This window comes from Hoplias malabaricus, chromosome 14 (genome assembly GCF_029633855.1).
Source record: "Hoplias malabaricus isolate fHopMal1 chromosome 14, fHopMal1.hap1, whole genome shotgun sequence".
Lineage (NCBI taxonomy): Eukaryota > Metazoa > Chordata > Actinopteri > Characiformes > Erythrinidae > Hoplias > Hoplias malabaricus.
In genome coordinates, this window is record NC_089813.1 from 27,891,107 (window position 1) to 27,905,900 (window position 14,794).

The window sequence follows — 14,794 nt, forward strand, 5'->3', positions numbered from 1 at the left end:
GGCAGCTTTATGGGAGGAGTTCTCTATGGGAAATGTTAATACCTTTTTAAAACTATAGCACACATTCGATTTAATGATTCGATTTTAATCTTGTGTAAAGTATTCAATGTGTCATTAATGCGCACATGCAGGACTACACAACGGATTGATTTAGATTCTAAAAAATATTAAAATATGCTTAATTTCTAATCCCAGAATGAACCATTCAATGACCTGTATCTGTAATTGACCTCAGCGAAGTTCTAATGGCCGAATGTCATCAAATCCTCATCGAAATGCTTCAACATATATTCTAAAGAAGTCTCGGAAGAGTAGAGTATGTTAATACAGCTAAGGGGCACAAGCAACTCTTCCTTTTGAATAAAACCTTTGGTCCTGTAGAATTAAGCACTGGAACACAAAAAAGCCATGATTTAATGTTCTGTTGCTTTTTAATTAAAACTGAAATGTACACTCACCATCCACTATATTAGGCTTTGCACAACTATCTGCATACACATTTAAATGAAAACATTTTCAGACCCGAATTGTATTTCCTGACCATAGAGTGTGGCACAATATTTTATTTGGGGTGGACCTTAGTCAGGAACATGACACACAGGCAAGTGTGTGTTGTGTTGTTATGAGACTCAGCAAAACAGCAAAAATTGTTTAGGATTTTCCAGTGTTACTGTGTTGTACTGTTGAGAGTAGTCCACCCACTAAACATTTTCAGCCACATGGAGCTGTGTGGATAAAGACTGATGAACTGTCAATAATGGACAGTGAGTTTAGTAAGCTATTGCTGTCCACTGAAAAAAAATGGACCTCCCAAAACTGTTATTTTACAAGAGAAGGAAAAAACATTCAGTTCGATTGAAATAACTGGATTTTCTACCAGTCTTGGGGTCTATATTGAAAAGGAATTGTTTTATTTATGACCAGATCATTTGATTTACTGATTGTTATTGAGATTGTAAAGATTATTTCAAGAAATATAACAATACATGTCTTTAAAACAATTTACCTACTCTTTGCATTTATTAGAATGTATTTATGCATGCATGTTTTACAAATGTGACTCAGACAATACTGTCCAAGTAAACAGAGAGGAACTCAAGTGGTGTGTATTTAAAAGACAGCCACAAAACACAATTCAGCTCACTGTTTTATTCAGCAACTCAGTGACACAAACCTCTGGAGAAAAGAACCTAGCAATTCTGCAGCAGGTGGAAAACCAGACAGTTTTTCAGACCGTAGCGTTGACACCACACTGAAAATGTAAAAAGAGTCTTTTTCAGACGATAATGAGTCTCTCATCAGAGTGATATGTTCGAGGTGGGAAACTCCCCTTCCTCCCTCCCCGTGTTTTTTTTTTCTTCTTTTTTTTGCATGAAACAAACAGAAATGGAATTACCTGCCATATTTTCCATCTTTTAGGCGCTTCACATATATTCATATATATATTTATATTTATCAACACTTTTCTAAAGAATTCAAATATTCAGCCACATGTACTGAAAAAAAGATTCACTTTTAAATCACAATAATAAATATAAAAAAAGGATATATAGCAAATCCGATATAAATGACGTGGTAGTAGAGAGAGAGCGAGGACTGGTCGGTCAGGACATATTGGCCTGGATAAAAAAAAAAAAAAAAAAAAAAAAACAACTCAGAGATTCAACGATTCCTGAGGTTTCTATGTTCCCCATATAGACGAACAACATGAGGGGAATGGCTTTTTAAAATCACTGAGAAGCTTCTACAAAAGGTCAAAGTGCAAATTCTAACATTAGAGACCATAATCACATTGGAAAATCTTTAGTCATTTGGACCAGAGTGAGGAGGCCCTGTACCATTGGCCTTACTTATAAAACAACATTTCAAGTCTTTGTGAAGGTGAAAAAAATATAATTTGAAGGCCATTAAGAAGCAGGCTCTTTGCTCCGTTGCATTTTGGGGAGGAGGATTGGTGTTGCACTTTGAGCTGTTAAGAAGCTCTCTGTTGCTCTCTCGCTGTTTTCTTCTCATCTAGTACCTTCACCTACAAGCACTGACCGCAACAACGCCTCTAAAGGCCCTTGCACAAGACTCCCTACCCCGATTTCTTCCAGGCCTAACGCTGAGGAAGTAATGCACTTCTGAGGTGCAAAAAAATGAACAGTGTTTTAAGAGAGGTAAAGCAAACCTGCAAATGAAAACAGGCTTCTATTACAGTAGCACTACAAATGAGAAATAGTGTATCATTTTCAAGACTTGGAGTCTAAGTGAGAACTAGAGAAGAAAAGATATGAACAGTTGTCAAGGAACAAGAGTATTCTCATTTACAGATATGCCCTGGGATACTAACATTAACCACCATGGAGCAACGACAGTCACAGATACTTGTTTCAAACATGACATATTTGTAAAGTGTGCAAGGACCTTAACAGTGGTTTAACCAAGTCTCTATAACCTTCCAAAATTGCCCCTACGTTCACTAGCTTTAAGAAACAACTCAAGTCCTAAAACAGAGGCTGTGGGGCTGAGCAGAGGGGTGAGTCTTTGACCAAAAAAAAAAAATCATATAAAATAAAAACAACAAAAGAATCAGATCCTCTGTACATGTAAACATCACACACTTCCACTGAGTCAAAAAACCAGAAAGAAATAATACAAAGCTTCACATTGGTATACAAAGAGAAACTGTGGCTTCGGCCTACAGTTTCCAGTAGGTACAGGAATAGAAACAAATAAAATACAATAATCATATTAATAACAATAACAATAATATTACAAAGCACCACAAAATAAAAGAACACAGGCAATGGTTGTTTTACCACATTTTGATTGCAGTCCTCAGCTGCATGTATAAAAAAATAAGTTGTAGCATTTTCTCCCAACCCCCCCACAAAATTTTCATTATTTTCCTATTTGTGTTTACGTGTTTGCACGTGTGTGTGTGTCTGTGTTTTTGTGTGTCTTGGATTTTACCTCGTGAAATGATCACAAAACACTCAGGGCTTCTCCAACAAGACATATGAACATACATACATTACTGCTGTCATTTCACATGTAATCTCATAAAAGAAGAAATGTGAACACCAAGCGCACCTAACACACACACACACACTCACAAACACACAGAGGCTGATGTGCCATATTAGGCTGAATGGAATGCCTGGTGCTTCCAGAAAAAAAAAATATTGTCGAATAAGAACTCATGGAGGGAAAGAGAAAGCCCTGATTTCCATCCTACCTTACTGTCTGTCTCGAAGTGCACAAGGGAAATCAACCTGGTCCTTTCAGACACTATAGACTCACAGGATACAGTGGATTTGCAGTTTGAATGCCAGCAATAATAACACAAACTAATGTGAGATATTGGAAATATTAATCTTAATCTGCTGTTTTTAGTTTAAATATTTATTTTTTGTTCAATAAATAAAAGTAGATTATGCTTTAATAATGTAAGTGAGGTCAGATTCAGAATTCAGACAGCAATGGTCTATGACTATTTTCATTTGAAACAAACCAAGCTACAAAGTGCTACCATATTTCAGGTTAATGTGATTCTATTACTTTGCAACCACAGCTGCCACATCTGTAGTGACAATAACCTTTCATTATGACAGACATAATGAATAATTTCAGCTTGTTTTTGTGTACTTAGTAAATGAACAGATTATCTGTGGACCTTCAACGATTTTAAAATAGAATCTAATATGTTTAATCTTTTATGAAGTACTGAGGAACATCAGACATTTTGCCTTTCCTCTTCTGCACTGAAATTACTGTAATTGTAACTGACAATATGCTAATAGAGAATTTGTGAATTAATCAAATGTGAACATATCCAGAATCTTTACATATAAAGGCAATATTCTATACTGAATTTGACTTTTCAGCCACAGATCTCAGTCTTCTCCTAAAAGTTGGAGGAGGCTGAATTCTGCACCTGCTGCTGACAGACCGAGCTGATTGTTCTGAGCGCTGAATTCTATGACTGGAACGTTGAGACACAATGTGTACTCCCTTTAGAGTAAGACAGAATCATACAGACAGGGCTCTGTAAACTCAGTAGAGCTACAAATTAAAAATCCATAAAATAAAGTGAAGAAAAAAAAAGAACCAATCTAGATGTTAAATTAAAATGAAAAGTGGGTATAGTTAGCTAGAGGAAAATGCATTGCTCCTCTTAATGGTTCCCCCAGTAAGAATAATCTGTCTCTTACATGAACAGTTTTCAGAGTATGGCTTTAGCACTTGCCATATATACACTGCAGTTTTAAAGGTTTTAAACTAGGAGCAAGTGCTAATATAGCATTATGTGGTGTATATTTACTTGTCCAAGATTGTCTTTTGCTTTTTATACAGTGTGTAGGAAAGCATTAGTTTGAAAACAAGAAAAGGCTGGGGTGGGAGACAAGCATAAAAGGAGTCATAGCCTGGATCATAGAATAGCCGTGTCTACTATCTAAATCTAATTTCTTTAAGAATAAGAGAAATGAGCTTCAGATTTCCTAGTTAATCATTTGCAGCCAATCAGAAATCACCCTTGTGTAAGACTGACATCACATAAATATGACATATCCAGAATGGAGGTTTTTTGAAGCTTTGGCCTCCTTTTGCTGATAATTAGGTCCCTCTTAAACTTGTGCATATGTACATAAATAAGTCCCTCTGATGATTCTGATTGGTCCCCGTGCAGTATGAAAGTGACTCAGTCATGAGGTTAGAAAAGAAGAGCAGCATTCACAACTTAACAAAATTTGTTTACAATGCAGCATGGGAAATGCAGTCCTTTTGTCTTTTTTTTTTTTCTTTTTTCCTCACATATAGATATGCCGGTTCATCTGGAAGGCACCTCACAGTGAGACTGTTGTCACCAATCTGCTCCTTCTGTGAGTTTGTGTCTCCCAGAATGCATTGCTGTGCTGAGGGCAAAGGGGTTGCCAAGGCGATGAAGTGTGTAGGAGGGGTTTGGAGTGGGGGTTTGAGCTTCCACTCAGCACAGCTTCATTTGCATAAAGTCCAACAGTCTGATGTGCCCTTTCGACAGAGCTGAGCCTTCTCTAGCAGTCCACATTGAGCATTACTTCTTTAAGTAGAATTTATGTCTGCTTGTGTACTTATGTTAGAAAGAATGTATGTAAATAATGGACGTAATGTCTTGGAAAGTGTCGGACAACGCACTCTAACGATTACCACCTACATTGCACCTTACACCCAACATCAGTAGCATTAATCATACGTCAAATATATTATTGTTTGCCACCCCCCAACCCCTTTAACTCTTGAGGTCATATTTATCCTACATGTTCATCCCTACTCAACAACTCAACATCTTTGCCGAGTAAGACTTTCTTTCCCACTGCATATGCTGTTTAAATGATATGAATCTAACTAAGCCCTTGAAAATATAGACAGTGCACCTGAAGGTGATGGGTGGGCTGAATTTGGTCCCAAACATCTAGCTGGACAATCTCATCTACTTATGGTTCCAAGGCAATGGAGTATGGATATGTCGTTCTCTAACAGGATGTTCACACCCTGCGGTGTTTCATTGTTGAATCATATCTGGATTTACTTTTGTCCATTGTCACTGGCACTTGAATGGGACCAGATATGATGTAACTCTTCAGAACAAAACAAATCAACACTGGTAGCTATTGTAAATAAGTTATTTCCCTGTTAAAACCAGTGTATTACAAGAGGGTAATTAAATTAAATTGGAATGCAAAGCTTTCCACACTGAGAAAACTGCATTTTATATTTCTTGCATAATTGCAGCAAATCCAGGTGCAAACGATCCCACTCACGATTATGTTACTTAGACATGAATGGTGGAGAATAACTGGTGAATATTGATGATCAAATCAGATAGTAAATGACATCATGTGTTCATTATGGCAACACTATCAGTGATGGAGAGGGTTACAAGGAACTGATTGTGTAGATTAGCACAATCCTATTCTCCACAAGTGCTGCAATGTAATCAGCCATTGGATGGCTTATGTGTCAGATTGTGCTCTATACAGTGCTATGTTAAGACATCATTGTCCAAAATCCTTTTTCTGTCATGCAACTACACAGCCACCTCAGTTCCTTCAGTAAAAGGGGGGAGTTGTGCCCTGCTGCACATCTAAACCCAGGCTAAGGGAATTTGGTAAAGACACTATAACGAAGATAAGGCTGTCATGAAGAATGTAAATTAGGTAGCTCTATAGAAAGAGGGGAATGTGTATATGCGTGTGCATGTGTGTGCGTGTGAGCCATGTAGCTACATATGCCTTTTCTGTTAATGTGCATATCCCAATTTATGTATGCTTCTGTGTGCAATTGTCTGTGCACATATGTAAGTTTGTGTGTGTGTTTGTGCATGTGTGTGTGTGTGTGTGTGTGCATGTGTGTGAGACAGGATTGAACCGCATGTAGTACAAGTTCTCAGTTCTGCTGCAAGATGAGGTTCTCCAGCTCGTCGGCGGAGCGGAGCAGGAAGGCTGCAGACTCACGGTAGCCTGCGATGAGCTGCCGGACAGCGGTCACTTCAGGCGGACTGAGCTGGGCTGATGCTCCACCGCCGCCACTACCCTGACCATGGCTGTTAGAAGTAGAGGATGAGGAGGAGCTGGAGCCCAGGGACTTCATGCTAAGATCGGTGGGGCCTGGAAGAAAGAAAGGCAATGGTAAGAACTTAGGAGAGAATTGTATGAAGGAAGGAGTTTTTTGATGGAGAAAGGTAAAAGTGATTTAGGATTTTGCTGCACTTGAAAAGTCACTAACCATTGCTCTGCGTTGTCCCACTGTTCTGCAGGCTGTTTCCTAGGGCCCCGTAACCACGGAAACTGTAATTAAGCCCACCATTGGTGTACAGCTGGTCCTGGGAGTAGGCTGAGGCAGCCAGTGTGAAGCCTGAGTGAGCCAGGGTGGCCGGGTCCCTGGAGTTGGACTTTTCTACAGTGATTGGCTCATCCTGTAGAGGGCAGCAGTGAGTGTGTGTGGTGAGAAATACAAGCAGTGGTATGAAAGAGTGATTATTTATTTTGTAGATATCACTCGAGTAAACTCCAAAACAAAAAAGAGGATTGCAATACCACAGCTCCAGCCCCAGAGAGACAAGCCAACCTTGCCTTAAAGCTAGGGAGCAACTAAGCAATATTGGTTCACATCCCACCACTGGTGAGTTGATGGTTGCTTCTCAAGATTGCATGCTGGTTTCCACAGGGTGCAGAAGTGTTCCTCCAGTTTCAGCTCTCACAGGGAGCAAGCCACTCACTCTCTGGTCAGTCTCTCTGGGCTGGAGTGTCCCCTTGCCAGAGGAATCCCCTCGAGTCCAGAAGGCTGGATCTGTGGCTGTGCTATATTACCAGTGATCCCCCCATGACAGGAATAGTCTTCTTAATTAACAATAATTTACATCCCTAATGATCCAACATAAATGAGCCAATGGTTCCGCATAGGTAATGATGCAGCATAATGTTGATGATCCACCATAAATCAGTATAGAAGGAATGTGAGTAAATCTTTCTTTTTCTCTAAACTTCATCAATGTTCATTAGCACCGCTCAACGACACACTGATTCTGAATTAAAGATTTTTTTTACATTTTTTGTTTGTGACTTAATAAAATATCAAACACTGACAGACTCTCAGCTGAAAATAGCAGGCGTCTGCAGCAGCTATGATGTGTGAGTATTATATAGTAAGTTAAATTAGTGATTTAAAGTTTTGGTTTTGGAGTTATGTCACTGTAGTTTAAGATGAGTTTCTGTTCTTTTGTGTTCCCATATTGACTTTGTGTCCTCCATTAATCTTTCAATATCTCTCTTTCTCTCTCATATATTCACAAACACACACACACACACTCACATGGGTCTGGTAGATGTCGAGCCGCATCCTCTTGGCAGCATTGCGTGTCTCGCTCTCGCAGGCAGCTGCCAGGATGTTTTCAGCCATGGCGGAGGTGAGGTGGGGAGGCGTGGGCCGTGTCTGAGGGGAGGCAGATGGAAAAACAATAGAAATGTCAGCACACCAAGGCTAATGCACACTGCAGGGCTGCAATTTAACTAGTCTACATTTATTGCCTTAATCTTTTTATCTACTGGCACTAGATGGTAACAGCTCTTGACAAATGTTTAGTCTGAAACACAAATATAAAAAAATAAAAGCTCCCAATTATGGAAGACATGGAAATGTATTCCTTTGACATGACAAACTGACATACAGTGCAAGGAAGCAATATATTTTTTAAATCCATATATGCACTGCCTTGGTGCTGACCTTGGTGTCGAAGCTGAGCTGCAGGTTTACTGAGATGTAACAGAAAAACTGAATAAGACATGCTCCGGAAAGCAGATGTACATTTCAGTTTATGATTTCTAAACATGTGTGCACTTATGCCTCAAGTCTCAAAGCAGTGAAAGTGACAAAATACTTTTCTGCCTTGCAAGAACTAGCGCAGATATGTAAAATTGAAGAAAGCAGGGGGCCTGCAATGTATAAGAAATCTTGTCCAGGCAGCTACTGCTGTACAAAAGTACAGACAAAGCAAAAGACTAGGAAAGTGAAAACTACTTCTGAGAATATTGAGTATGATGAATTGGCTAAAAGGTTATTGCTACATCCACTAGTGTCTTTTGCACTATATATCACCTGTCAATACTCAATGTGAATTGATTGAAAATTGTTTCAATACATTATTCTGTACACACTATAGCAATAATTCGAGCTAAGAACAAACTTAAAACTTCAAAAATATTGAATAGGTTTCAAGAACAATAGCAAGCTGAGAAATATTAGCACGTTAAAAACTTAAGTATGAAAAGAGTGGCTATCATCCAAAAAATGACAATTTGCATTTCGAAAAGTCTGCCATTTACACAACTGTGCTCAGAACCATAGTGTATAGTGCTTCCAGCATAGAACAAAACCTATCATCCGGAACTGCTAACTCACTGAGTGCCCAGAGAGTTCACAGAACATTTCATACACAAACTGCAAGACTGACGTTTGCCAAAGAACATGAAAAGCAGCCTGATATATATTGGCAACACTTTCTTTGGTCAGATGAAATGAAAAGACACTTGTTTGTATCAGATGGGGTTCCGCATGTTTGGCCAAAATCATCACAGTGACTGTGTAATGACCACCATATAATAAGAAGGAGATATCTCTTAATAGGTGTGTGTAGGACTTCAGTAGGTCTGCGGGGATGATGTTTATAGATGGCAGCATGAACACTAGAGTGTCTGCCAAAATAGTATATGAAAAGATGAATCCTGGTTTCAGGATGCCTGGCAGGAAAAGAACAATGATCCTAAACACACTGCAAGGTGCAGGTAAGTGTTTGACGAAACAAAACAAAAAAGAAAAACTTTTTTTGGGGTCACCCAACCCAAATTCAATATGATATTAAAGTGGAAAATAGACATTTTAGTGATATTAAAATGGGTGTATTCACTTTTGTTATATACTGTATTAAATTATCAAACATACTGTGTGTTAGGACTGGGCGGACTGACGGAGGCTGACGCACATGCTATAACACAGTGACTTTTTATTTATACAAAAGATAACAAAACAGGCAGACAGACTTAGATTACTAGACAGAATACTTGAACAAAGACAGACCTAGACAGAGGGAGCTAAACAGAGACACCTAGACAGAGGGAGCTAAACAGAGACACCTAGACAGAGGGAGCTAAACAGAGACACCTAGACAGAGGGAGCTAAACAGAGACACCTAGACAGAGGGAGCTAAACAGAGACACCTAGACAGAGGGAGCTAAACAGAGACACCTAGACAGAGGGAGCTAAACAGAGACCTAGACTAGGAGACAGATACATACAGACCAAGATAGGGAGAGCTGAACAGAGACCCAAACAGGGAGAGCTGAACAGAGGGAACTAAACAGACAGAGAAAGCTAAAGAGACTAACCTTGACAAAGAGAGCTAAACAGACAAACCTAAATAAGTACACAAAGCACAAGGAAGGAACAATAAGAAGCAGACAGACAGACCAAACAAGCACACTCAGGGAAGAAGACTAGACAAATCGCATGTACCGTAAAAGAGGAAGAGACAAGACAAACAGACTAGTGAAAGTGGAACAACAGGAAGTCCAACAACAGGAAGTGACACAAAGGTACTTAAATATACAACACAGACAAGCGACACCTGGAACAGATAACGAGGAGGCAGGATTACAAAGGAGACACTGACGAGGTGGAGGAACTAAGGCGGGACCAGGCCGGAGACATAATAAACAGAACCATGTGCTCTTGGGGATAAGAGACAGATGACAAGACCAAGGCGTGACATTATGTAATTATTTAAATGATTTTAAATCCAGCAAAATAACAACAATAATTTCCTATGGCAAAATTTCAACTTGATACCCTCCAGGCAGTTCCTATAGAATTGTCCATTAAAGATTCATCTAGATGAAGGAAATGCACCTGAACCTTAATGGATCAAAATGTATATAGCCAAGAAGTATATGTGCTCCATATGTGGGAGTGTGGATTTTGAACTACAATCACTGAAGAGCTCTCAGACACCAAAGAAGCTCCCTGGCAGGTAACAGAAGCAATCTTATATAAAAGGGTTCTGAGTATTTTGGGTGTGAGAGTTTTTGTACCTCAAAGCCTCCCTTTTTCATGCGTCTGCAGGATTTGAGGTAGGTGCGAATGCGTTTGCGAGCACGCTCCTGGAACTCAGGAAACTGTCGGCTGCAGGACTCAATGATGGCCTGGATCTTCTCTTTGGGCTGCTTGGAGATGGGCACCATTCGGTCCAGATTCTCATCCACAAACAACCGCACAAACATCTGAAAAGAAGAGTGGAGAAAATGACAGTAAATTTGCACAGATGAGAGTAAATGAGGGAGAAAAACGGAGAATGTACAGAAAGGGTGAAAGCAAGAGGGAGGATGTGCTTGGAGCTGAGTGAAAGCAAGAAAATATATGGAGCATCCAGTGGAGCTTGTTAACCCTAACCTGCTTAAGAACAGCATAAACATCTGAGAAAAAGCAGAAGATGAAGGGAGCAAAGCTGAGAGTGCAATATACAGCAATAAAAAACAGGCAGAAGTGAGAAACTACTACAAGAAAAGTTTACTGTAGGATAGAGAGAGACAGACACACTCACAATGTTTAGATAGATAAAAATAGGTAGAATTTCTCAAAACAGTAGGACAAACGAAAGTGAATATGGGGTCTTACATTGAAAGCTTTGAGTCTCTCAGGGTCCAGGCCCTCTGCATCATTTATCTTGTCACTGTCATCATGATCATCATGATCATCGTCATCGTCGTCCATGACCTGAGCACGAGCTGTGTTCAGATCTTCAGTGCACATGCTCATTTCTGTTTTCACCGAGTCATAGCTTCCTGAGCTATACTGAGGAGACTGAAAACATGCACACAAAATAAAAATTAACACATGCTACTGTATTACACCATGTTATGGGTGCAAATCTCCAACTTCACAGCAATTACAACTCTAGAAAAAATAACTACAGAAAATAACTAGAATATAGGGGATCACTGACCTAAGCACATAATTTTAAAGCAGGCTTAGGACTTGAAGGTTGCTGGTTCAATGCTCTCAAGCAGCAGGAATATTTGGGACGGCGGGTTGTAAATAACAGCACTGTCTCCTCCCTCAATATCCATACCTCAGGTGCCTCCAGGTTTGTGTGTGTTAGTGCACTTTCTTAATGTGTGTGTGTGTGGGGGGGGGGGTCACTGCCATTTATTTATATCTAAAAATTGAAATTAAACTGAAATTAAAATAGCTCCTCATTCCCTATATTATGAAGTCATAAATAAATCATAAACCTACAATGTATACACTAGATTTCAGATGAAAATACATGTAATTCAGTAATTTCATGAGTACACTATAAAGGGAGTACAGAGTGATTTGTACTTAGACTTGTTTCTGTCATGTTTCATGGTGTTTTGATGTCTAACTTTAAGAGGTACTATAGCCCCTACTGAACTGTTTTTGTATTCATCTAAACAGGGATACTTTCAAAAACGAATTAAGGAAAATCTCCACTGTTGAAAATATCCAGATACATGTGGAAGGGGCTTCAGACTAATGCATCACAATACATTTTACTTCTCATGTTACTTTACACTAATAAAAACAATGACTGTTATTAAAATCTAATCTGTTTAGACTATTTATTACTATTATTATTACACCTGCCCAACTAGATCTTCAAATCACACAACAGTATAAAGCTGGGACTGTGAAGAGTTGTATGTGCTTCATCTGAGATACATGAACCCAGCCACTGCATCCTTTCTAGCAGCCATTATCATGTCATTGGACAGGCTTATAAGAGACATTTAACTGCAAATCCTGTTTTTTTCGCAAACACTAGGGATGAGGAGGTCTGTCTTTCCAAAGTGAGTGAGGCCTTGGACACAATCATGCATATCTCTATCTTGGCTGAGGATCAAACACAGGATCTCTCATTTAGGCCAAATCCTGACCAGTTTAAAAGCTCCTGTAAATAATTTTTGTCCCTCACCTTGTTGTTGAACTCTGTTTTGATAGCATATTTTCTGCTGGGGTCTGCAGTATATGTTCCAAGAGGAGGAGTAACCCCTGGCAACAGTCTATCACTCAGGTTGACTGGCTGCTGGCCTTCCTCTGAGGAAGAAGAGGAAGAGGTGGTGCTGAAGTCCAGCGGTGCTGCAACTCCATTGCCGTTCATCTCTCCATACTGAACCATGGCTTCAGACACCGGAACGCCACCTGACACCACAGCAGTACTACTGGGTGGAGTCAGCGCAGGGGGGCCGTTAGCAGTGCTGCCACTCTCAGAGGATGAGTCATCTAAAAAGAAAGAAATTTTATTTTAATACTTAATTATATCTCATTCATAGCTCATCGAAATAAGCAGTGTACATTTATGTGCACAGCCTCGTGTACATGAGTTTAATCCCAAAATAAGGTATATGTTTCTATGATAATATTGATAATAAAACAGAAGTAATATTTGTGGGTGGCACGATGGTGCACCACGTAGTGTCGCTACCACGCAGCTCCTGGGTTCTGTCTGACTGTGAGGAACTTGGTATGTTCTCCCTGTGCTTGTGTGGGTTTTATCTGGTTGCATTGGTTTCCTCCCACAGTCCAAAAACACACGTGGTTAGGTGGACTGGCCATTCAAATGTGTCCATCGGTGTGAATGTGTGTGTGTAGTGGCTTCTAATGGACTTGATCTCCATCCAGGGTGTGTTCCTCTCTTACACCAATGATTCAGGGTAGGCTCAGAATCTCCCATGATCAGAAACTGGATAAGCAGCTACAGAAAATGAATATCTTGTATGTTTTAATCCCACTAAAATAAAATAAAATAAATCTTGAAAAGAAAAAAAAGAATGAAGATGCCATTTAATGCATTTTCAAACCTTTGTATATACACTCCTTTTTTACTTTTACTTTTGTCATTTCTTGTAGATATAGACTACATGTTACATGTTACAATGTCATTAATTAAAAGTTACCCTGCATACACAGATTACAGTATGTCCTCTTGTATCTTGCTGGTTACATATGTACATTGCAGGGAGAGATACTGAATAATCTGAAATGGGATATACCTATAAACCTTGTGAAACCTGTGTCATGACACCATGTGTGCGCACATGCGTATACCATAGCTTTTGTGATTTTAAATATGGGTGTGTTGGGGGGTAGAGGGTAGCTGTGGTGTACAATGCTTCACTTTAACAGTCTATGTCAATGTATGTGTTCGTAAAGACAGCGACATTGGGGTCAACCATCAAACCATGGGGGTTGGGAAAGTGGAGAGGAAGAGAGAAAGCAAAAGAGAGAGAGAGAGAGAGAGAGAGAGAGAGGCACTAGAAAGAGACAAGGGCAAGATAGGGGATGGGGGATGGAAGGGGTGAAGGAGAGAGCAAGTGGAGGACAGGAAGTGCTCCACATATCATTACCAGAAGAAGAGATGCAGCACAAATGCTTGGAGAGATTCCTTATAGATGTGCATTCATAAAAATAGGACAATACAAAGCCACTGCACAACAGAGGTGTTTTAATTATTTTGTATGTAAACGCATGAGACGTCACACTTTTCTCAAACCTCCATGCTTTTGATAGCACAGAAGGGCTCACACCAAAAGCATCTCTTTCCCTCATTCCCCAAAAAGCCCCCCGGCTAGAAGCTTCCTCCTCTGTCTCCCTTCTGAAAGGAGCCTTCCGCAAATCAACACTCTTCTCCTCCAAACCAACATCAGCTCCCTCAGGAGACAGACAAATCAGTCCTCTACCAGAACATCTCAGCCCCTCCTTGTCTACAAACGCTAAAGAGGCAGTGGCTGTGAAAGGAGTACGACAGGCCCAAGCTAACACACACAAGCCCTTACACAAACACACACACACACTCCTGCTAGGAAGGTAATAGACATGAGATTTTAAAGTGTGAAACTATCTGGAGTAAAATGAGGATGGAAATGGGGCACTGGGTAAACATCTTTTGGAAAACTAGCAAACATTTCTGACGTATCTGAAGAATGAGTATTCTGCACCAGGGCCTGACATGAATAGCTGCTAAGTGCATGACAAGCAATAAGGTTACACTAGAGAAACTAGGGGTGGAACAGCTTTATAACAGCATCCATGCCCCACCCACAAATGTATTCTTTAATAGCTGCTTTAGAATCAGATAAATTGTAGTGCTTTGTTTTTGTAAAATGCATGAATAAATCCCATTAGGCCTCTATAATGCTGGCTTACAGTCACTAATTACTACTGGGTTTCCAGTATAGACCTACTTCCACGAGCATACACA

The 14,794-nt window shown here is 39.8% G+C and overlaps 1 protein-coding gene across 3 annotated transcripts in view; it reads right to left on the reverse strand.

Annotated features, from left to right (window-relative positions):
• Positions 1-1,143: 1,143 nt before the first annotated feature.
• The window catches only part of nol4la (nucleolar protein 4-like a), a 65,765-nt gene continuing 52,114 nt past the window's right edge, over positions 1,144-14,794 (reverse strand). For all 3 annotated transcript variants that reach the window (XM_066644499.1, XM_066644500.1, XM_066644502.1), the window contains 6 exons: positions 12,509-12,816; positions 11,188-11,373; positions 10,605-10,793; positions 7,834-7,953; positions 6,748-6,937; positions 1,144-6,629 (listed from right to left, as the gene is read on the reverse strand). In XM_066644499.1, coding sequence (XP_066500596.1) covers positions 6,409-6,629; positions 6,748-6,937; positions 7,834-7,953; positions 10,605-10,793; positions 11,188-11,373; positions 12,509-12,816 — 1,214 coding nt within the window. In that variant the 3' untranslated portion in view covers positions 1,144-6,408. The remainder of the gene's footprint in view (positions 6,630-6,747; positions 6,938-7,833; positions 7,954-10,604; positions 10,794-11,187; positions 11,374-12,508; positions 12,817-14,794) is intronic.